Source organism: Pan paniscus, chromosome 13, assembly GCF_029289425.2.
Source record: "Pan paniscus chromosome 13, NHGRI_mPanPan1-v2.0_pri, whole genome shotgun sequence".
Taxonomy (NCBI): Eukaryota; Metazoa; Chordata; class Mammalia; order Primates; family Hominidae; genus Pan; species Pan paniscus.
The window spans coordinates 143180026-143203690 of record NC_073262.2 but is presented as its reverse complement, the minus strand read 5'-3'; the positions used below and the strand labels follow the sequence as shown (position 1 = coordinate 143203690).

Below are 23665 nucleotides of genomic sequence, written 5' to 3'. Positions count from 1 at the left end.
CCACCCATCCATTCATCCATCAACCTACTCATGCAACATTCATCCACCCACCCATCCATTCATCCAGCCATCCACCCACACACCTATCCATTCATCTACCCATCCAGCCATCCATTCATCCATCAATTCATGCATGCAATATCCATTCATGCAGCCATCCATTCATCTACCTACCCACCTACCCATTTGTTCACCCACCCACCCGTCCAGTCATCCATCAATCCACCCACTTAACATCCATTTATCCAGCCATCCACTCATCCACCCACCCACCTACCCATTAATTCACCCACTCACCCACCTTTCCATCCATTCATCCATCAGTATACTCATGCAACATTGATCCACCCACCCACCCCTTCATCCATCAGTCCACCCATGGAACATCCATTCATCCAGCCATCCATTCATCTACCCATCTACCTACTCATTCATCTACCTACCCACCCACCCATCCACTCATCCATCAGTCCACCCATGCAACATCCATTCATCCAACCATCCATTCATCTACCCACCTACCTACCCAGTCATCCACTCACCTACCCATCTATCCATCCATCAATCTATTCATGCATCTTTCATCCACCCACCCACCCATCCATTCATTCATCAATCCACCAATGCGGCACCCATTCATCCACCCACCCACTTATCCATCTATTCATCTACCCACCCACTTATCCATCTATTCATCCACCCACCCATCCATCCATCTTCCCACCCACTCATCCATTCATCCACCCACCCATCCATTCATCCATCAATTCGCTCATGCAACATACATCCACCTACCCAACCATCCATCTATCCATCATGCAGAACAGACATCAACTGGGCTTGTAATTGTTGAAGACTGTTAGGTACAGAAGCATCTATAATGCACAGGTTCTTGATTGTGAAAAGGGGTTGTGTACACACCAGGAGGCATCAGTGTTGTGTGGTGAGTAAGCCATGAGATAATGCATGTTGTCTACTCAGACAAAAATGGATGAGCAGAGGGTGGAATGTGGGTGTTGGTGCTGAGACTGGAACCACATGTATGTTGGTCTCCTTCCTACCCAGGGCCTTTGCTGTTACAGCCCATTTCTTAGCAAACACCCAGATGAATCAGAGATGCATGGATGTACTCGCAGCCAGCACATTCCTGCCGGGACAGACATATAGCCCGAGCATCTTGACCTCCAGGTGGCATGTCTGCACCACCGTGTGCAACCTAGTGGATCGTGAGCAGCTGGGGGTGCAGCTGCCAGCATTCAGGGTGCCTGAGGAGTGAACAGTGGGGGGCTGAGCCACAAGAAGGAGAGGCATTGGAGGGAGGTGGTCCAGCTGGACCCTTTCTCGTGGGAGGTGCAGAACCTGGTCTAGGACCACTGAAACTTGTTGTGTTGCCAGGAACAAGCCAGCTCACACCAGCTGGAACATGGGCGCCATCCTGGAGGGGAAGCGCAGCGGCTTTGCACCCTGCGGGCCCAAAGAGCAGCTTTCCATGGAGATGATCCTAAAGGCTGAGGAAGGGAACCACGAATGGATTTGTAGGATCCTGAAGAACAACTTTGCTAGTGCTGACGTGGCGGACGCAAAGGGCTACACTGTGCTTGCTGCGGCTGCTGTAAGCCCCACACCCTCCCAGCTGGTGCCCGCAGGAGCTTAGCTGTGAGGGTCACACATGTGGGTGGCCCTCTGTGGCCCCCTCTGCAGGAGCAGAGCTGAGGTACATGGGGACACTGATTGTCCACACCTCCACCTCGCCGTTCAGCAGAAACCCACTCAGCTGAGTGTGACACTCGTGGTCCAGTGCAGAAGGGTTTGGGGCAGAGTGCCTGTTCCATTCCTCTGTCCCACACTTGTCCCTTTGCCAAGCTCCCGAATGAGCACTGGTTCCTGCCCTGCCATGGGGTGGCCTCATGAGGGCATCAGGACACCCGGTGACCCTTCCCACCCCTGAGGGCCAGGCGCATCATCCTGAGTCCTGCCTCATCTCCCTCCAGACTCACTGCCACAACGACATTGTCAACCTTCTCCTGGACTGTGGGGCCGACGTGAACAAGTGCTCAGATGAGGGTCTCACGGCACTCAGCATGTGTTTCCTCCTCCACTACCCCGCCCAGTCCTTCAAGCCCAATGTTGCTGAACGGACCATACCTGAGCCCCAGGTAAGCCCCCCGGTGGCCACTGCACCACCAACTGTCTCCTGTTGTCTTCTCTGTCTCTGTAAATGTCCACCAAGCCTCCTCCCTCCTGTGTGGACCAGGCTTGTACAGGGTGAGTTATAAGGCAGGGAGTGGGCAAGAGAGACAGAGCCTGGGCATCCCCTAAGGGACCCTGAGCAGATGCCAAGGGATGTGTGTTCTTTACTCATCTCCTGCATAGCAGCCTGGGGCCCCGAGACCTGCCCTGCCAGCACTGTGCAGAAAAGGGGTGCTGTGGAGGGAGAGTGGGCATCCATGACAACGCCCCCAAGGTGGGGCTGAGAATCTGCATGCCTAACAGTTTCCTGGCAGTACTGATGTTATTGAAACACCAGGGGTTCGGTCTCAGTCCTGCTGCTCACCACACAGAAAGCCAATCACTGAGATGCCAAGTATTGCCAAGGAAGAAGGCTTTAATTGGGTGCTGCAGCTGAGGAGCTGGAAGCTCAGTCTCAAGTCCATCTCCCTGACTGACTAACACTGGGAGTTTATGTAGCAGGAAAGAAATGTAACAATGTGTAAGAAAACAGGAACTAGGACAAGGCAAGGAGGCATCTGGTGTGGTGATCTTGTGGGTTTCAGTTGTCTGGTGCTTCCTGAAGGTCCTTTCCTGAGGAAGGAACTCAGATAAAACAAATACAGTTTTCAAGCTTTAACAGAAGAGTTGATTTCTATGTTTATCCAAAAACAACTGTCTGTGGGACTCTTGGGCTGGTTTCACTGACGCCACTGGTCCAGGGACCACACTTTGGGAACCATGGCTCAAAACACAAACAGATCCAGGGCAGTGCCATGTGACAGAAATAAAACGTGTAATTAAAATTTGGGAGGTAGCCACATGAAAAAGTAAAACAGGTGGAATTAATTTTAATAATATATTTAATTTAGCCTAATGTATTAAAAATCCTATCATTTTGGTGTGTGATCAATATAAGCAGCATCATTAAGGCATTTGCCTTCGTTTTCCAACCTCTCCTTCACTTCTAAGCACCTGGGTGTGGACAGGCCACGTTTTGTGAGCTTAGCAGCCATGTATAGGGCCATGCAGCCTGAGGTGTGGCCTGGTCAGGTGCAGGCTTCTGTGCGATGCCTTCACAGGGGTGTTCTTTTCTCTTTGAGGGTTTGGGGAAAGCTGCCCTGGTCTTTTCAGCCTAGGTGCTTTGAAGACAGCTCTAGGCCACGGGCATTGGTCCTTGCTGAAGAAGGTCCTAGAATGAGGTTATCACTCCAATTTCTTCTAATGACACTTTTTTGGTTCTTTCCAAAGGAACCTCCAAAATTCCCAGTTGTTCCAATCCTTTCATCATCATTTATGGACACAAACCTGGAGTCTCTGTACTATGAGGTGAACGTGCCTTCCCAGGGTAGCTATGAGCTGAGGCCACCGCCAGCACCACTGCCACTGCCACACGTCTCAGGCAGCCAGGAGGGCGGCCACTTCCAGGACACCGGGCAGTGTGGGGAGTCCGTGGACCACAGGAGCAGCTCTCTGAAGGGGGACTCCCCGTTGGTGAAGGGCAGCCTTGGCCATGTGGAAAGTGGGCTCGAGGACGTGTTGGGAAACACAGACCGGGGCAGTCTGTGCAGTGCTGAGACGAACTTTGAGTCCAACGTGTGTGTGTGCAACTTCTCCATCGAGCTCTCGCAGGCCATGCTGGAGAGAAGCGCCCAGTCCCACAGCTTGCTGAAGATGGCCTCGCCCTCACCGTGCACCAGCAGCTTCGACAAAGGGACCATGCGGAGGATGGCGCTGTCCATGATCGAGTAGGTCCTGGCACCAGCTGGTGGGGGTGGAGGGCCACCATCAGGGCTGAATCCTATGCTCAGCGGACCCACGTCTCTTCCCTGTGCCAGCGGGAGGCATTGTGTCTGGAGATGCGTGTCTGAATGTGTGAGCATCCCTGTGTCGGTGGCTCCACGCCATGGCCAAGCCTGTGGGGGTGCCACGGTGACGGGCTGTTTTCAGTGCCACCCCAGCCCTGTGGGGGTGCCACGGTGACGGGCTGTTTTCAGTGCCACGCCAGCCCTGTGGGGGTGCCACGGTGACGGGCTGTTTTCAGTGCCACGCCAGCCCTGTGGGGGTGCCACGGTGACGGGCTGTTTTCAGTGCCACGCCAGCCCTGTGGGGGTGCCACGGTGACGGGCTGTTTTCAGTGGCACCCCAGCCCTGTGGGGGTGCCACGGTGACGGGCTGTTTTCAGTACCACGCCAGCCCTGTGGGGGTGCCACGGTGACGGGCTGTTTTCAGTACCACCCCAGCCCTGTGGGGGTGCCACGGTGACGGGCTGTTTTCAGTACCACCCCAGCCCTGTGGGGGTGCCACGGTGACGGGCTGTTTTCAGTACCACGCCAGCCCTGTGGGGGTGCCACGGTGACGGGCTGTTTTCAGTACCACGCCAGCCCTGTGGGGGTGCCACGGTGATGGGCTGTTTTCAGTACCACCCCAGCCCTGTGGGGGTGCCACGGTGACGGGCTGTTTTCAGTACCACGCCAGCCCTGTGGGGGTGCCACGGTGACGGGCTGTTTTCAGTGCCACGCCAGCCCTGTGGGGGTGCCATGGTGACGGGCTGTTTTCAGTACCACCCCAGCCCTGCTCTGGCCTTTGGCACTGGCCTGAAGTGTCTCTGTGGGAGCCTCAGCAGGGGCCACTGTCAGGGGTCCTATCCTAGCCATGGTGCACGTGAGTGACACCTGCCCGGGCAGCTCTCACACCCCTGCTGCCCACCCTGTCTATACCAGTGTGTCTCAAAATGTGGTCCATGCACCCCCGGGGGTCCAAGACCCTTTCAGGGAGTCTGTGGGGTCAAAATGATTCTCTTGATAACCCTGAGACTCTGTTAGCCTTCTCCTTGTGTTGATGTTGGTGGATGGTATGAAGACAGGGCCGTGCAGACCGCCAGCCCCCAGTGTGCAGGGCAGCAGTGCCCGGCCTGCTTGGGGGCATGGTATTCCTTCACCACGGTGTGCACTTGCGGGGATGCCTGTCTCACTGAAGAATGCCTTTGACAAAGCAGAAAAGCAATGACAAATTGCATTAAATCTTGCTCCTTGTGTACACACCCCTCGAATATTCTGGGTCAGAAAACATGGGAAGGACACTGATGTGTGTCTGCCACAGACCAAGGCACACCACTTCCCCGCAAGAAGCGCTTCCCCCAGGGCTGGAGTAGCAACAGAATGCGGCATCTTCCCAACCTCCTGTCCCATTTTTGATTGGAAGAATGACCACTGGCATGTGGCTGTTCATTCTCCTGAACACAGCCTGCCACTTTAAGGAAAAAATATGACACTATTTGTTGCTGGTGAAATTTACGTTTTCAAGTGAATAGCAGAATTCTGGACACTTGCCGCCACCACCAAGACCTTCATAGCTTCCCTTAACTTTGAGACGTGGGTGTTCAGAGGTTTTTCACGTGAGATGGCGTTAGCAGCGCAGTTTTGTGATACTGCCTGAAGACATGCCGACAGTGCCCAGATCTCTTCTATTGGTGAGCCAGCTTTTCCCACACGGCCAAGTTCTGATGTTGAACCATCGCCAGGTGGGTGAAGATCCATTGACAGTGAGAGGTGGGCCCGTGGGCTTCAGTGCAGCCAGGCGCAGAAGGCTGGTTCATGAGTGTCCAGCTCCGCCAGGTAGCTAGCTCACCACCCCCAGCCTGGGTTCATGTAGTTCAAATAGGAAGACCATGATGATCAGAAAGGCTGCTCAAATACTCCTTCGTCCAGCCGCGTACCTGGGGGAGGCTGAATCTCCACTCACTTCCACCAAGGCTGCGCAGAGCAGATAGGGGAATCCAGCGAAGGTGGAAAACAGTGCCATCCTTCTCCCCAACTGGTTTTGTTTTGTAAAATAACTTTTTGTGACAGTGTTACTTATTAGTAACATGCAGTGGGTTTGTTATGGTTAACAAGTTGGTGAGCATTATTGAGAGGTGAAGCCAGCTGAGCTTCTGGGTTGGGTGGGGACTTGGAGAACTTTTGTGTCTAGCTAAAGGATTGAAAATGCACCAATCAGCGCTCTGTGTCTAGCTAAAGGATTGTAAATGCACCAATCAGCACTCTGTAAAATTGACCAATCAGTGTTCTGTAAAATGGACCAATCAGCGTTCTGTAAAATGGACCAATCAGTGGTCTGTAAAATGCACCAGTCAGCAGGATGTGGGCGGGGCCAAAAAAGGGAATAAAAGCTGGCCACCGCCAGGCCCCCCCACCAGCCTGCAGCGACAACCTGCTTAGTTCCCTTTCCGTGCTGTGGAAGCTTTGTTCTTTCGGTCTTCGCAATAAATCTTGCTGCTGCTCACTTTTTGGTCCGCATCACCTTTAAGAGATGTTAACACTTGCCAGTGAAGGTCCACAGCTTCATTCTTGAAGTCAGTGAGACCATGAACTCACCCGAAGGAAGAAATTCCAGACACACCATGTTTAAGAGCTGTAAAGGGGGGCCAGGCGCAGTGGCTCACTCCTGTAATCCCAGCACTTTGGGAGGCCGAGGCAGGTGGATCACGAGGTCAGGAGATGGAGACCATCCTGGCTAACACAGTGAAACCCCCTCTCTACTAAAAATACAAAAAAATTAGCCAGGCGTGGTGGCGGGTGCCTGTAGTCCCGGCTACTTGGGAGGCTGAGGCAGGAGAATAACTTGAACCTGGGAGGCGGAGCTTGCAGTGAGTGGCATCGTGCCACTGCACTCCAGCCTGGGCGACAGGGCGAGACTGTCTCAAAAAAAAAAAAAAAAAAGCTGTAACACCGCGAATTCCGCGACTTCATTCTTGAAGTCAGTGAGACCAACAACCCACCAGAAAGGCATAGATCCTGGACACGTTTTGACAGTTTTTGAGCTTTACATGGTAGCGGCAGACAAGGAGAGCCAGCACCCACGTCAACGCAGCTCCCTGGGCTTCCGAGTGGTCAGGGTCTGGAGACGGGTCTGGAGACTGGGCTGGGGGCTGCTGCTCAAGTGCTCAAGGACGATCTAGTTCCCACGGCTCCGATTCTGTGCCTACTGCAGGGCCAGTGGGCTTGGCTCGATCCTACACCTGCCCTGCCCTCATGGTCATTCCCGCTGCCATCTGGGCCCCCTACCCCCAGTCCCCTCCTCCCTTGAGCTTCTCCCTCAGCCCTGCGTGGCTGCACAACCCCCACCCACCTGGTCCCAGCCTCTCTTGAGGCCCAAGTTTTCTCTGGAGGCACAGTTTACTCCTGACCTGGCCAGCCTTTTGAGTGACCCCTCAGAGGTGTGTGTGCGCCTGTGTGTTTGTGTCTTTGTGGTGTGAGTGGTGTGTGTGGTGTGTGTGTGGTTTGTGTGGTTGTGTGCTGTATGTGTAGTGTGGTTTGTGTGCTGTGGTGTGTGGTGTGCTGTGTGCGTACTGTGTGGTGTGCGCTGTGCTATGGTGTGTGCGCTCTGGTGTGGCTTGTGTGTAGTTGTGTGCTGTGTGGTGTGTCTGCGTGTGTGGGTGTGTGCTGTGTGTGTGATTGTGTAGTTGCGGCACACACATACTCCCTACGCGCCCCTCGCCAGCCTCCTCGCTGGCATGGCCCCGTTCTGGGCGCAGTGCAGGTGCCTGCCCTCCAGGGGCCCACGGGCGCACCGTCTTTTTCAGGCGGAGGAAGCGCTGGTGGACCATCAAGCTGCTGCTGCGCCGGGGCGCGGACCCCAACCTGTGCCGCGTGCCCATGCAGGTCCTGTTCCTTGCTGTGAAGGCCGGGGACGTGGATGGGGTGAGGCTGCTGCTGGAGCACGGGGCGAGGACCGACATCTGCTTTCCGCCGCAGGTAGGAGCCGCGGCGGGCGGGCGCCGGGACGAGCGCAGCAGACTCCCGGGCACTGGCCGGGCAGCTCCTCGCTCCACCTGGGCGCGGAAGAGAGGGGTGGGCTCTTGCAGGCGACCACCTGGGCTGTGAGTGATGACGGCGCGCCGCAGTGGGGGGTCCCACAGCCCGCTCTTTCACCCATGTCCCCAGACAGGATTTGGACACCGAGCTGGTTTTTAGAGTACTTCACGATCCGTGTGATTTTTTTCCCAGTGTTGAAGCAAACTAAGGGGAAGCGCATCCTGAAGGCCCCTTGGAAAGGGGAGACATATTCAGGAGGCGGCGGGCCTCCTTCCAACCCACGCTCAGCATCACAAGGACGCAGGCAGGGGAGGCAAAGGGGCTTGGTGCTGAGGTTTTATCTTTAGCTCAACAGATCCAGCCGGCAAAATATGTAGCTGAGAAAAAATCTTCGAAGGGGAATCTGATTTTATATTTTTTTTCTTAAGAAGTGCCTTTCCCAGCGGACGGCTTCTTCCCTCTCTGAGGCCACACCCACCCGTGAGCAAGCGGCTTCACAGGGCATTTTGCTCTGGAATAAATTAGCCTGCTAGTTCTTCGAAGAAAGTTTAGTGTTTCTGCTGAGTTTCACTGGGGACTCAGGGCTTTATGGGCTTAGCTCGTTCAAACAACTCTTCTTTTCCCACCTGTCCCCCTGGGCAGTGTGTACCCCCGTGCTTGGCCCCAGATTCCTGCAGCCCTTCCCACAGCACAGCTGCTGGAAGGGCTTCCTTCCCGAATTTCCACTGCTCTGGAATGGAATCGGTCGCTGCCCATGACTGCTCCTCCTCCTCAGAGGCGTCTGGGGTGAGGCCAGGCTTCTCTCGCAGCTCCGTCAGTCCATGAGGGCCTCGTTAGGTTGCACAGGGGATGGGGCGAGATGGAAGTATGACAGCAAGCGTGGGCTCACTGCGGCGTTTCCTGTTCACTTTAACGTGACGTTATCTGTTGTATTTCATCCCTTTGCCTGAACCCTTGTTGTCATTCTTTCTCTTTGTATTTTGAAGGACCCTACAATCATTTCTCTAATTTAACATCTAGACCAACCCCATCACAATTTTCCGTTCAGTGCATCCACCCATCCACACTCAAGAAACCACTGCTGTCCACAGTGGCTGTGAAGATTCCAGACGGATGACGAACTGGCACCAGGGCCACCTTTGGCTGCCCCCAGAACAGGGGGCCCATTATGCAGACCCATGATGGGCTTCTGTCCACTTGGCTGTGAAATTTATTTGTAGATTTTGTTTTTCGTCTCTGGTTGTGTAAACACTCGTCCATCGTTTCAGCGCTTTACCTTCTTCACAGGGTGTTGATGGGGTGAGAGCTGATGGCTCTCTCTGGGCACCAGCCTTGCCAGTTGTCACTCAGGCGGCATTGAGTGTTTGAGGGCAGGCGGGTCTCACTGTCCAGGCCCCTTAGTGCACAGCCTTTCAGCTTGGGAATTAAACTTTTCTTCCAAGTGTAAGATTACACAGAAAACAGAATTTTTGGTTTAAGACTCAGGATAATTTAATAACTTTTTAGGTTTACTGATTGAACTCCGTCTTTGGAACTGATTAAGGTCACAACCTTTAAACTGGGCACGGACATCCTTCACTGTGTCACTTGTTTATTCACCTGTTCATAGCTGATCAGGAATGTATTATTTACACATTTATCTTTCAAATAGAAAGTTTTTAAAAATTAAAATATTTGAGTGGGTTCAGAAATGAACATGTCACCAAAACTCCAGGGGTTCAGTCTAGATCCTGCTGCTTACTGCACAGAAAGCCAATCAGTGAGATGACAGGTACTGCCAGGGAAGAAGGCTTTAATTGGGTGCTGCACCAGGGAGAGCAGGAGATCGTTCTCAAACCCTGTCCTCAACCGACTAAAATTGGGGGTTTCATAGCAGGGAAGAAATGTAACCATGTGTGGGAAAGCAGGAATTAGGAGGGCTAAGAAAAAAGAGTTGGTCAGCAAGAAGCTGGTGGTCCCAGAGGCAGGCATGATGGGTGAGGGGTCTAGGGTCTCACTGTCCAGATGCTGTGATCTAGTGAGTCTCTGTTCCTTGATAGTATTTAGGAGGACTGCTGGTTGGTTTCCTGAGGAAGGAGCTCAGATAAGACAAATATAACGTTCTCAAGTTTTAAAGAATGGAAGGGTCAATTTCTATGTTTATTTAAAAGAAACCATAGACATCAGTTCTATGGGACAATTGGGCCCGTTTCAACACCCTTCCCCCCCATTCGTCAATTCCTCAATCATGAGGAATCAGGCCATGCATCCGTCTCGCTGCTTCATGCTGAGGAGGGGCGTCGTGGGCAGCTGCACACCATGGGTGTCCCTGTGGCCGGCCACCCAAGAATCAAAGGTTAATCTGATACTAGAGTTTTTTTCTAAAATGCAATCTTTCTTTCCAATCCCCCACTTCCACCAAAGGCAAATCACAGCAAGAACCACCTACTTGCAAAATAAGCTTCAGTGGCCTGATTACCCACACAAAGTGCAGAAAGAATTATTGTCCTTTTTTTTCTTTTGAGGCAGGGTCCCACTCTGTCACCTAGGCTGCAGTGCAGTGGCATAATCATGGCTCACTGCAGCCTCCACCTTCCAGGCACAAGTGATCCTCCTACTTCAGCCTCCAGAGTAGCTGGACTACAGGCATGCACCACCAGGCCTGGCTAATTTTTAAATTTTTTTGTAAAGACAGGGTCTTACTATGTTGCCCAGGTTGGTCTCAAACTCCTGGACTCAAGCAGTCCTCCCGCCTTGGCCTCCTGAAGTGCTAGGGTTACAGGTATGAGCCACTGTGCCCGGCCAAGAGTCATTGTCCATACAGGCTCTCCTAAGTTGGCTTTGCGGGAATATTTCACAAGGAATCTCAGACTCTACCTCAAAGACCTCTCAGGCCAAGCCAAGGATCCATCTGTGCCTTCAGATCCCTGCATGAATTGGGAGAACCAGTCTTCTCAAGGTCCCAAAACAACTTGAGGTTCCTGGGCCTGACAGAAAGTGACACGGTCCACTTACCACATGCCCGAAAGTGTGCAAAGGAATTGCATAGACAAGGTATGAGGCCAGTTATTCTAAGAGGTTCTCATTGACTCTATAAAGTCAATCTCAATTTCTCAAAGCAATCTGCTTATTCTGAAAATGTGCCATTCCAGTCAAAGCCCTGGGAGAATAACCAGTTCTTCCAACTTTGTCCCATTATAAAAAACAGATTCCTAATAAATGTATGCAAACAAATACATTGCCATGAATTAAAAATATTTGCATAGTTTCCAAATTCTGGAGAAGTCAGGGAGACAGAGAAAAAAGCTACAAATTCTGTTTGCAAGAGTATATACTCTACTCAATTTTTAATGGATATAAACAGCTTAAAAGAGAAAAGCTTTCCAGACTCCAAAAAATGAAACAAAAAGAAACAGCAGTGTTTCAAAAAGAAGCCATAAACAATTATTTCAGTCCTCCGTTACTTCAGTCCATGCAGTCACCTCCTGCTCTGCTTCATACTGGGTTAGCAGTCATACCGGGTTAACACCAGCTTTTTAGTTATAGTCCTGGAAGTTTCCTCTCTAATCCAATGGCACAATCTCGAAAGTTATCAGAAACATGCATTCAATAGTCCTTTCCATGAACTCCCCCAAAGAAGTAAGCCCTGGATGGTAGCTGATTGTAAGTCACTTTGTGAAAAGAAAACAAAACAATAATTGTGGATGACAAAAGTTTTAGGACAGCCATAGTTAAAGACACAGTTGACAAGGAAATTTGGTTATTTCTGTGTCAGACAACAATTTAACAATAATTATGATAACCACTGGCAACATATATGAAGACAGATCAGAATTTCAGGAATATCATGCAATCCTGGAACACATAGAAACAACGTATTTGTATACATATAACCTAGAGAAGGTTAAACACCACTTTGCATTTGACAATACTTTCTGTAAAATTCTAACATGCCAAATAAGCCTAATATGTCTCTCTTGGACTTTAGGGACCCAATACCCCCCAAAAAGGTAGTTTGGGGTAAAGAAGACTGAATTTAAAACTTGAAATTTTGCTTTTGGAGTTTGTCATATATCAAAGGTTAAAGACACTTGATATTATAAAACAGGTTCACAGGTCACTATACAATTGCCAATCCTTTAGCCAAAATAATTCAAATATTAAAAAAAAAAAAACCCCACAAAAACCTTTACTCTTTGATTGGAGAATCAGTTTCCCAAACAATAAGACCTAATAAAGACAGCATGAGGCCAACTGAATCTGTCCCTCCTTTTTTTTCCCTGCAGTTTACTCAAAAGGGAAACAAAAATATTTTATTATTGCCTGTAATCCCAGCACTTTGGGAGGCTGAGGTGGGCAGATCAAGAGGTCAGGAGATAGAGACCATCCTGGCTAACACGGTGAAACCCTGTCTCTACTAAAAATACAAAAAAAAAACATTAGCCGGGCGTGGTGGCGGGTGCCTGTAGTCCCAGCTACTCGGGAGGCTGAGGCAGGAGAATGGTGTGAACCTGGGAGGAGGAGCTTGCAGTGAGTCGAGATTGTGCCACTGCACTCCAGCCTGGGCAATGGTGTGAGACTGAGTCTCAAAAAAAATTATCTTTTATTAATGTTCTACAAAAATTTTGTTGAAAAGAGAAAAACAAATTTTACCCTTGTATTATGAATGTTAAAGCTAATTTTAATAAAACCTTGTAAACGAGTCTATTTTAGTCAGTTTAAACATCATAAGGTAAGACTTCCATAAAACGTTTATAACCTTTTACAGTTTTCTTTTTCTTTTTTTTTGAGACTGAGTCTCGCTCTGTTGCCCAAGCTGGAGTGCAGTGGCAAAATCTCAGCTCACTGCAGCCTCCGCCTCCTGGGTTCAAGTGATTTTCCTGCCCCAGCCTCCTGAGTAGCTGGGATTACAGGCGCCTGCCGCCACACCCAGCTAATTTTTGTATTTTTAGTAGAGGCGAGGTTTCACCATGTTGGCTAGGCTGGTCTTGAACTCCTGACCTAGTGATCCGCCCACCTTGGCCTCCCAAAGTGCTGGGATCACAGGTGTGAGATACCGCGTCCAGCCAACAATTTTCTATTAAAGAGCAAATCAGATCTTGAAGAAAACCCTATTATTTTGACACTGCGGCCCAGACACTGGCCTTGTAACCATGTACTTTTGATATTAATGTTTAATTTATAGAAAAACTCTGAACTAGTTTTATCCCTCAGAATTGCCCCTTGCAATCTCATGTGCTCACCTCCTTTACGATCGTCTCTGGGCCTAGAGGGATTGAATAGTTTTAACTTCTGGCCCTGTCTCTCACAAGAGCAGTTCATCTTGATTGACACCTTCTGCCAGGTCTGAAGACCAGCAAGAGCAGAACGTCAGCACTGTGGCAGACACAAGTCCCAGTGCCCATGCCCATGCATGCCCATCCACTGGTAACCCAGGGAGATGGCTGGGGCATCTGAGGCAGAGGGCAGGGCAGGTTCCAGGCAGCTGCTGACTCCCAGGAGGAATGGGACTCTCGGGTTGCCTCCCTCCACCATGCTACGCAGTTGTGGCTTCAAGTCCCACTCTAACTGCCAGTCTCACCTGGACCTGGCAGTAGTCCAGGGGTTTCTTTGCTCTTCAATGCATTTTGCACCTTGCAGCTTCCTCTTGGATTCTTTCTGTGCTCTCTGCAGAGTGTCATTGGACATCCTCATGGAGAGGATCCGTGGTGGGAAACTGAGCCCTCATGTTACTGAAAATGTCAGCATGTTACCCTCTTGATTGAATAATAGATTAGCTAGATACAGAATTCTGGGTTCCAAACTGTTTTCCCTTAGACCGTGGAAGGTCCTGTCTCACTGTCTTCTGTCCTTCTGGGACTCATGGGACTTAATGAGAAGTGTGATGCCCCCCTGCCTCCTGTGTCTATGTAAGGGTTAATTCCCTCCCTCCTTATTAAGTCACCTTAGCACTGGGTCAGAGCTGTGGGTCTGTGAAGTTTTCTTGCATTATTTCTCTAGTATTTCTCTCTATTGTGCTCTCCCTACTGGCCTGGAGCTCCTACCTGAGAGACGTTAGAACCCCAGCTCTCTCTCTCATGTCCCCTGATTTTGTTTTGGAGTGCTTTATATGTCTTTGTGCTTCTGCTGTTTTGGGGAATTTCCTCAGCTTAATCATTTCCTGATTCACCCCTCAGCTGGGTTGGTTCTGTTATTAGCTCAGTTGTTGCTGTTGCTGCTGCTGTTTTAGGGGTGACATAACACGTAAGGAGGGTGTGGCCTCCGGCTGACTGTCGTAGATGCATGGCCCTGTGCGCCTCCTGGTGGCCTGGGCTGTGGTTACCATGGAGCAGCGGGCTGCCCATTCTCCACTTGCCTGCTTGGGTCTGCGTCCCTCTGGGGTCAGTAGATTGTCGCCTGCAGCACCGGCCTCCCCAACATCAGGCGATGCCTGCATTATATTCTCTTTTCTCTCCTCTCACTGCATGCCTCTGCTGGGTGTGGACGCTGCTGGCCCTGGTCATGCTTGAGGCTGTGGGTGTTGGGCTGTGTGGAGGTCCCAGGGGCTGCTGTCAAGCTGGGAGAGTACTGCTCCTCCTGGGAGTCAGCAGCTGCCTGGAACCTGCCCTGCCCTCCGCCTCAGGTGCCATGTCCCTTGGTCACCGGTGGATGGGCATGCATGGGCACACCCGGCTGCTCTCCCCAAGTTCCTGTGGCTGGTCCTCATGCTGGTGGCTCTTCCCACCATCCAGGCTCACCTGTCTCCCTCTCAGGGGTCCCTCCTGGGTTCTTTTCTCTTTCCTGTTGGAGCGAGGCTGGTCTTTAAGGGACTGGGGAGCATCTCTTGACCCAAAGCCCACTGTCCATTCTCAGCCGGGCTCTCCCTTAGGACGGCAGGGCTGCCTCCAGAGGCCAGGGCCCCTGTGAACACCTCTGCGTCACTGCTGCACAGCGGTGGCCTCTATGGATGCTGTCAGCTGATGGCTGGGGACACTGTGAGTGGAGAATGGACAGGTCAGGGGCTGGAGTCGGGAGGCCACTCAGGAGCTGCATGGCTGTTAATGTGGTGGGCCTGGCAGGGCAGGGAGGGGCTTTTCTTAGAGGAAGTTGTGGACAGTGGCTTAAAATCACACTGGTTCAGGGTGGGCCTTCCTATCTGTGGCCCTGGCAGACAGAGGCATATTAGGCATTGGAAGCAACATGTATGTCTTGCTCAGCGTGTTGGGAGCTTTGCCCATACTGCCTTCAGGGACCAGTAGCCTGCACGTTGTGGGGCAGGTGAGGCTGAGAATGGTGCCCTTGGAGTCTCAGCCATTTCCCTGGCATTTGGGTCCCTCAGGTACCTCACCTGTCTCTCCCTACGAGCATGTGCCTCACTGCCCGCCCCGGTGTTTCCTCTGCAGCTGTGCACCCTGACACCACTCCACATTGCTGCCGCCCTTCCTGGGGAGGAGGGGGTACAGATTGTGGAGCTGCTGTTGCATGCCATCACCGATGTGGACGCCAAGGCATCCGACGAGGACGACACTTACAAGCCCGGCAAGGTGTGTGCCTCGCGACCTGGGTAGGGGTATGGGGCCTTGGCCAGGTGTGCCTGGATGGATTCACACACTCTGCCTAGCCTGTGCTTGCCGAGCATGATGGACCTCCTGGCTTGGGGCCCGGGCAGTGGAGATCCTGCACAGAAACAACCCGTCCAGATGAGAACCTTAGCCAGTGGGCTGTTTTGATATCAAGAGGCAAAAATGGTTGATTGAAATGAGTTAAGAACTTGATTATTCAGGCAGTCCACAGGGCATGGGGGTCCCCATGCGGACATTTTGCAGGTAACTCCATCTCACGCCTTTCCGAAGGTTCATAATTGCAGACAGAGGCCAGTTCCATGTCCCCAGGGCCTCCTCCAGGCCGAAGCCATCCTGTCCCACCAGGCCCTGCCAAGCTCCAAAAGACCCCCAGTCATGGGCCGCGAGGCCATGTCTTCCTTCCTCCACAAGGGGTTGAGCCCCTTGAGGGCAGGAGCTCTGAGGCTTTCAGTCGCCAGCACACAGCAGGAGCCACTGAGCGCACGAACATGCTGGACGTGGTGTGCGCAGCTCACCCACCGCGTGGGGGACCTGGGAGGGGAGGGCACAGAATGGCTCTGACCCCTGTGGATGTTGGGGTGTCTCAGAGACAGGCATGCAGGGGAGAGGCTTGAACAAAGTCAGGCATCCACCTTCAAGAGGGTTTCGCAGGGTGAGACTCCAGACCTGCAGGCTGGGGAGGAAGCTCCCTTGCTCCGTTTGCCTTCCCGTGGGCACACGGCAGGTCCGTGGGCGCTGGCGGAGCCCTCCGTTTTACACAGCTGGACCTGCTGCCCTCAAGTCTGAAGCTCAGCAACGAGCCAGGCCCTCCCCAAGCCTACTACAGCACGGACACAGCCCTCCCCGAGGAGGGGGGCAGGACGGCTCTGCACGTGGCCTGCGAGCGGGAGGACGACAACAAGGTGAGGGCAGCCAGGGCCTGGCGGGGGCACAGGGCTGCCCAGCGGTGGGGCCACCTTCCAGGGCCTTGTGCCCCCGGAAGCATGTGTTCTCATGCTGAGTCTTAGGCAGAAGCCAGGGAGCTTGGAAGGATGGGGAGGGAAGCAAGGCAAGGCGGGAGGACGGGATTTCCCACTCACATGCACACACGCACGCCTGCGCACGGGGCCTGGGTGGCGGCATGAAGTCTACTTCTTACCACAGGGCCTGGTCAGACGTGTTTGGGAGCCTCTGGCCTGGGCTGTGACCATCTGGTGCTGCTGACCTTCCTCTGTCATCCTCATGTGTCTCTGACTCAGGACCCCAGGGTTGGTCTTATCTTCCAGAGCCCTGGGTGGTGCCCCGCTGGCCCTGTGGCCGCTGCCTCCTGCCTGCCTCGGGGGTTAATTCCTACCAAATTGGGTGTGGGAACCACTCCGAGGATGCCCAGCGGCTGGGGTGGATGCGGGGAAACTGAGGCCAAGTCTCAGCTTTGCCGTGTGGCAGCAGATGCAGCCCAAGCCAGTTGGCCACGGAGCACATGGCACACCGAGCCTCAGTTTACCCACTTACAAATGAAATTAATGATCCTGGGCCTTCAGCAAGGTGGTAACTTGTGTGGTCCTGACATGAGCGTGAGGATGAGTGTGCGGGAGTGCCATGTGTGCTAGTGGGCATGCGGGTGACACTGGGATGGGGATGGGCAGACAGGGAGGTGGGGAGGTGGGGGCACTGACAGGCCTCCCTGCTTCAGAACATCCCTGTCTGGTCAGAGCCTCCTTGGAGGGTAGGGAGAAGGAGCAGGTCTGTTGGGTCTTCTTGGGGCCAGGCGCTCTGCCCTGACTAGACCACCTGAAGGGTGGCAGGAACTCATGTTAGGAATGAACAGTGAGGCTCCAAGAAGGCGGCTGGTCAAGGCCCCCACCGTGAAGGATGAGGCCTGGGCAGTGAACACAGGGCTTTCTGTTCACACACTTGTGTCCTGATGACAGATTGGGAAAGTTGTGGGGAAATAAAAGGAGACACTGAATGTGACACTATCATTGGGTACAGGACAGACTGGCAGGTGGAACTTCAGTGCTGCGGGCGTGACGGCTGCAGCAGTCCAGCCATCACATCTGTATCCCAGAAGGGAGGGGAAAGGGGTCCCTTTCCCAGGAGCCCCTCAGCAGACTTCTGTGGGCACCTTCTTGGCCTGGCCAGCAAGACTGCGGGAAAGGGGAGTGTGCATGGTGGTTGGGCCAGCCAGACACAGGGTCTGCCGCATCTGAGGGGCACAGTCCCAGCAGAGCACTGGGATAGGGAGCTGGGCCAGAGAAGAGTCCCTGCAGTGGGGGAGGAGGAGTTGCAGAGGTCAGGTCCTAGTGAACACTTCTGGGAGAAGAGGAGGAAGAGAAGGGAGCAGCTGAGGATTGCACAATGGGACGTTCTGACAGGGGAGCAAGGATGAGAGAATGAACAGGAAAACAGAGGGGTTCCCGGGGAGGAGTCAGGGAGGCGGGAAGGGCAGGGACGGGGGAGGAGGGCAGGAGGCAGGGAGGCAGGAAGGGCAAGGATGTGGGGAGGAGGGCAGGAGGCAGGGAGGCAGGAAGGGCAAGGATGTGGGGAGAAGGGCAGGGAGGCAGGGAGGGCACGGACTGGGGAGGAGGGCAGGGAGGGCAAGGACTGGGGAGGAGGGCAGGGAGGGCACGGACTGGGGAGGAGGGCAGGGAGGGCAAGGACTGGGGGAGGAGGGCAGGGAGGGCAAGGATGGGAAGGCAAGGGCAAGGAGGCAGGGAAGCAGGGGGACAGGGAGGCAGGGAGGGCAAGAATGGGGAAGGAGAGCAGGGAGATAGGAAGGGAGGACAGGGACGGGGGAGGAGGACAGGGAGGCACAAAGGGCAGGGACAGGGGAGGAGTCAGGGAGGCAGGGAGGGCATGGATGGGGGAGGAGGGCAGGGAGGCATGGACGGGGCTGCCCTCCTGGTGCAGAGAGTGCTCCACCAGCCGAGGGTGGGGCTCTTTACACTCAGGCCGTCCTCTACGATCACTGAGCCCTGGTGGAGGAGGTGCTTCTCCAGTCACACCTGCTGTATGCCAGGACCTGCCACGTGGTCATGTGGTCTGGACTGTCCCTTGTCCTCTGAAAACAAACTTCAAATCAACTTATGCATCAATGTCCTCCTACTTTTCATTTGGAAGTGATGAATGCTTAGAAAATATCTTCTCCATTTGAAGATCCATCCACCTCCCAACCCATTCACCTATCCATCTATGCATCCACAATTTTGAACACCTTGTGTCAGGCAAGGTAATGGTTGGCAGGAAGTAGCCGTTGAGTGACTACCTTGATTTCATGGCATTTAAATTAATGACTACCATCAGGTGCTGCTTATGGGTGGGGGTGCCTCTCTAACCTGTCATTTCTCCCCACCCAGTGTGCCAGGGACATAGTCCGGCTCCTTCTATCCCACGGAGCAAATCCTAACCTGCTGTGGAGTGGCCACTCCCCGCTCTCCCTGTCCATTGCCAGTGGGAATGAGCTGGTGAGCATGTTCTGTACCCACAGACCTGTGCACCTATGTGTTTCCATCTCCAGTGCCCACCCCACCAGTCCGTCATTGGGATTTGAAGTTGTTGGCCATTTATCCATCCATCCATCCATCCATCCATCCATCCATCCACCCATCCACTCACCCACCCATCTATCCACCCAACTACCCATTCACTCACTCTTCCACTCACCTGTCTACCCATCCACCCATTCTTCCATCCATCCATCCACCTGTCCACCCAACTTCTCATCCACTTATCCATCTACTCACCCATCCATCTACCCTCCACTCATCCATTCATCCATCCTTCCACCCAACTACCCACCCACTTATTCATCCTCTCATCCATCCATCTATACATCCATCCTTTTAACCAGTCACTCATGTATCAACCCAACTACCTATCCACTCAACCGTTCACCCATCCATTCATTCACCTATTCACCCATCCGTCTGTCCATCCATCCGTCCATCCATCCATCCATCCATCCATCCATCCATCCATCCACCCACCCACCCACCCACCCACCTACCTACCTAGACATCATCATCCTTCATTCACCCAGTTGGAAGGATCTACCATCCACCCATTCATTCGTTCATTCATCCATCTATCATTTAACTGTTATTTACTGAGCATCTGCTGCGTACCTGGCAGGCACCATTCTAGGCACTAGGTGTTGAATTAAACAGTCTCTGCTCTCAAGGATCTTATATTCTCATTGGAGGAGCCAGGCCATAAACTAGTATGTAACACAATTTCAGGAAATGACAAGTATTACGAAGAAAATAAAGCTTGGTGAGGGGATGGAGAATGACGGGAAGGCAGGCTACTTTAGCAGGGTGGCATGAAATGCTCCTCAGATGAGGTGACATTTCAGCAGAGGTCTGCAAAAGCTGACGGCATTCATAGAATTTGTGAAAGCTGACGTAGAATGGGGCTTCCAGGTGCTTCTGCAGAGGCCAGCATCTCTGCTCCCTGCTTTCTTCTCTCCTGCCTGGAGTCATCCATTCAATAAGTCATGTGGGGCCCCTGCTCAGGGCTAGGCCCTGTTAGAGGCAGGGGTGTGGAGGGAAGAGAGCTTTGTTCTGAGGGGCAGAAGCTTGTGAGAGCCAAACACTAAGGACCCGTGTCTGGCCACGGCTGTCCTTCTTCCTGGGTGGAATCTGAGCTGGTGGCTGGGCACACAGTAGGGAGAAGGGAGGTGTGCCTCTTTCTGTGCCTGGCCGAGTGGTCACAGTGACACTGGTGCCCCGGTGCAGAGGCAGATAGCCTGGGTACCAGGCAAATGTGCTCCTAACCCTGTGCTGGGACTGGCCCCTGGGCTTGGCTCTGTCTGGGGCTGAAGAGCAAGGTGGGAGCTGGGAACCACGCTGGAGAATCCCCATTTTGTCAGGGGACAGAGAAAGTGCTGGAACTGGCCCACCTGGGTGGAGTTCCAGCTCCTCCCTAACAGACCAGCCATGGGACCCCTCCCCGCCCAGCATCATCCTCTGTGGGACAGGCCAGCAGCGGGACCCACTGTGGGTAGGATCCATGGGAAGGGCCAGCGGTGGCCTCCGTGAAGCCCCTGCTTTCAGGGGTTAGTTCTGGAGTGGCCCAGCCCTGGGGCCTTCCCCTCTGTCAGGGGAAGTGACATGGTGGCCACTGATGAGACTGTCTGTGTATGTTCAGGTTGTGAAGGAGCTCCTGACCCAGGGAGCTGACCCCAACCTGCCCCTGACCAAAGGCTTGAGCAGTGCCCTGTGTGTTGCCTGTGACCTGACCTACGAGCACCAGAGGAACATGGACAGCAAGCTGGCCCTGGTGAGGGGCAGGAGGCTGGGGTGGCCCTGGTGAGGGGGTTTGAGGGTGGGGTGGCCCTGAGTGAGGGGTATAAGGGCTGGGTGGCCCTGAGTGAGGGGTGTGAGGGCTGGGTGGCCCTGATGAACGGGGAGGGGAGTGGGTGGCCCTGGGTGAGGGGTATAAGGGCTGGGTGGCCCTGGTGGTAGGGGTGTGAGGGCTGGGTAGCCCTGGTGAGGGGGGCGGGAGGTTGGGGTGGCCCTGGGTGGGGGGAGGGAGGAGTGTGAGGTGGGCTGGCCCTGAGCATGGGGAATGTGGGGTCTGGGGGTGGGGTCCTCATGGACTTCTCTGCCTGGCTGTCATTCCTGGTGGGCGGTGGGTCATTTGTTCTGTGTTCTGCAAGCCTTGGTGGTCTAAATAGTGGAGAAAGGACAAAATATTGTCGCTTTTAGTATTTTACAGGCCTTAAAAAATATGAAGTGGCAAATCCACTCAGCAGACCAGACAAAAAAGTTCCCTGAAGTTTGTCTCAGTGAAAACAGGATTCAGGATAGACATAGACCTCACCTTGGTCCAGCTGCACAATTCTGGCTTTCTCAGTGGTCCATGCAGCTGCTGGGCGGGGGTTTGGGGCATTGTCTCCTGGCCCACAGGGAGCGGCTTTCTTAGGTGGAAGCTCACACTCGGGAAATCCTGCCCGCGCTGGAGACACCTTCTGTCCTGAGCCCTAGGCACGTCCCTGGAGTGTCCCTCCCATGTGGCTCTGGGAAACTCTCAGTGGCTTCGGCTCAGGCAGGGCCTCCCTCTGTGCCCTACTGCCTGCTGCCCTCTGCCCATGCCAGCCCTTCCTGTGCCCGCTCTGGGCACCACCCACAACCTTGCTTTCCTCAATCCATCTTGGTACACACTTTGGTTCTTACCTGTCTGAGGGAGAAAAAGGGGGAAGGAGGAGGGGGGCGAGACTCAGGCGTCTGGAAGGGGGGGCGAGACTCAGGCATCTGGAAGGTTGTTTGATGTCACAAAAGGGTAGCTTTACTTAAAAGAACTGAGACTTATCTTGAGATGCTGTTTCCAGATCTGATTTTAAGGCTCCTGTCCTTCTTCCTAAGACCCTGTTCTGTCTGGATAGACTAAGTGAGGACGCAGAAGTCAGTTTTCCATAGGTGGCAGAGGATGGAATGAAACAGTGTGTGTGGGTAGTCGGCACCATTTCTGGACCTGGGGGCTGGGAGGGGCCCCCTAATGTTCTTTCAGAGCTTCATAGGGCCCAGGATTGATGACCAGTCTCTTGTTCATCTAAGTCTGAGTAAATAGAGAAAGGATGCGAGACGGGAGAGGCAGCTCAGGGGGCAGCGTTGTTGTGTGTGGACGCTGAATGTGCCTTGAACATACAGAATAGTGCTTCGTCCGGGGTTGGGGGCTCCCAGCGCCTCATCCGGGGTTAGAGGGCTTCCCAGTGACTTGTCCAGGGTTGGGGGCTCCCCAGCACCTCGTCCAGGGTTAGGGGGCTCCCCAGCGCCTCATCCAGGGTTAGGGGGCTCCCCAGCATGTTGTCCGGGGTTAGCAGGCTCCCCAGTGCCTCATCCGGGGTTAGGGAACCTGGTAGTGCTGCCAACCCTAACCATGCTGTCTGCTTCCACTAGATATTTAGGAAGGGGAAGGGCTCCTTTTTTTAAACCTCCCTTAAATGGTCTCATCTCTGACTGTTGTGTGCTGTGAGCTGATTCCTGGTCCTTTGCTGTGATCCTGGCCCTGATGCCTGCCTGGCTTTCTGGGGCATCCAGGTGATCCCTACACACCACGTATATTCTCACCCCAGACCTGAAATCAGCTGACTGGGCTTCGACTTCTTTATTTCATTACTGTTTGTTTATTTACTAATTTAATTCTTTTCAGACTCACAGAAAAGTTGAAAGCAGTACAAGGACACCCTGAGCCCTCACCTAGACTCACCACTTCTGAGTACCTGACCATGCCCCCAACTCTGGCCCTGTCTGTCTCTGTCTCCCCTGCCCTCCCCCTCAGCCAATGGACACGTTTCTCTTCAAGAGTCTGCTTTCAGTTCTTCTGGGAACTTGCCTGGAAGTGGGATGGCTGGGTCCTATGGTATAATCATTCTACGTTTAATTTTTTTTTTTTGAGTCAGAGTCTCACTCTGTTGCCCAGGCTGGAGTGCAGAGGTGTGATCTCAGCTCATTGCAACCTCTGCCTCTCAGGTTCAAGCAATCCTCCTGCCTCACCCTCCCGAGTAGCTAGGATTACAGGTGTGCGCCACCACACCCGGCTGATTTTTATATTTTTAGTAGAGACGGGATTTCACTATGTTGGTCAGGCTGGTCTTGATATCCTGACCTCAGGTGATCCGCCTGCCTCGGCCTCCCAAAGTGCTGGGATTACAGGCCTGAGCCACCGCGCCTGGCCATACGTTTAATGTTTTGAAGAATCTCCATACTGTTTCCATGGCAGCTGCACTGTTTCATGTTCTCACCAACAGTGCACAGAGTTCCAGTCACTCCAGACTATCACCAAGACTTGTTATCTTCTGTTTTTTTGATAGTAGCCATCCTAATGGATGTGAGATGGTATTTTATTGTGTGTGTGTGTGTGTGTGTGTGTGTGTGTAACAGAGTCTCACTCTGTCGCCCAGGCAGGAGTGCAGTGATGTGATCTCTGCTCACTGCAACCTCTGCCTCCCGGGTTCAAGTGATTCTTGTTGGGATTACAGGCGCCCACCACCACACCCAGCCAATTTTTGTATTTTTAGTAGAGATGGGGTTTCGCCATGTTGGCCAGGCTGGTCTCGAACTCCTGGCCTCAAGCGATCCACCTGTCTTGGCCTCCCGAAGTGCTGGGATTACAGGCGTG

At 53.3% G+C, this 23665-nt stretch overlaps 1 protein-coding gene across 19 annotated transcripts in view; it reads left to right on the top strand.

Moving 5' to 3' along the window:
- The window catches only part of ANKMY1 (ankyrin repeat and MYND domain containing 1), a 98577-nt gene that overhangs the window by 39021 nt on the left and 35891 nt on the right, over positions 1-23665 (top strand). For 7 of the 19 annotated variants that reach the window (XM_055109277.2, XM_055109285.2, XM_055109282.2 and 4 more), the window contains exons 6-13: positions 1396-1612; positions 1992-2156; positions 3460-3956; positions 7793-7964; positions 15386-15526; positions 16327-16467; positions 18901-19008; positions 20693-20824. In XM_055109277.2, coding sequence (XP_054965252.1) covers positions 1396-1612; positions 1992-2156; positions 3460-3956; positions 7793-7964; positions 15386-15526; positions 16327-16467; positions 18901-19008; positions 20693-20824 — 1573 coding nt within the window. Of the gene's footprint in view, positions 1-1065; positions 1189-1395; positions 1613-1991; positions 2157-3459; positions 6493-7792; positions 7965-15385; positions 15527-16326; positions 16468-18900; positions 19009-20692; positions 20825-23665 lie in introns of those variants that run through there. The other 12 variants (XM_055109288.2, XM_055109283.2, XM_055109284.2 and 9 more) reach the window with 6 other exon arrangements.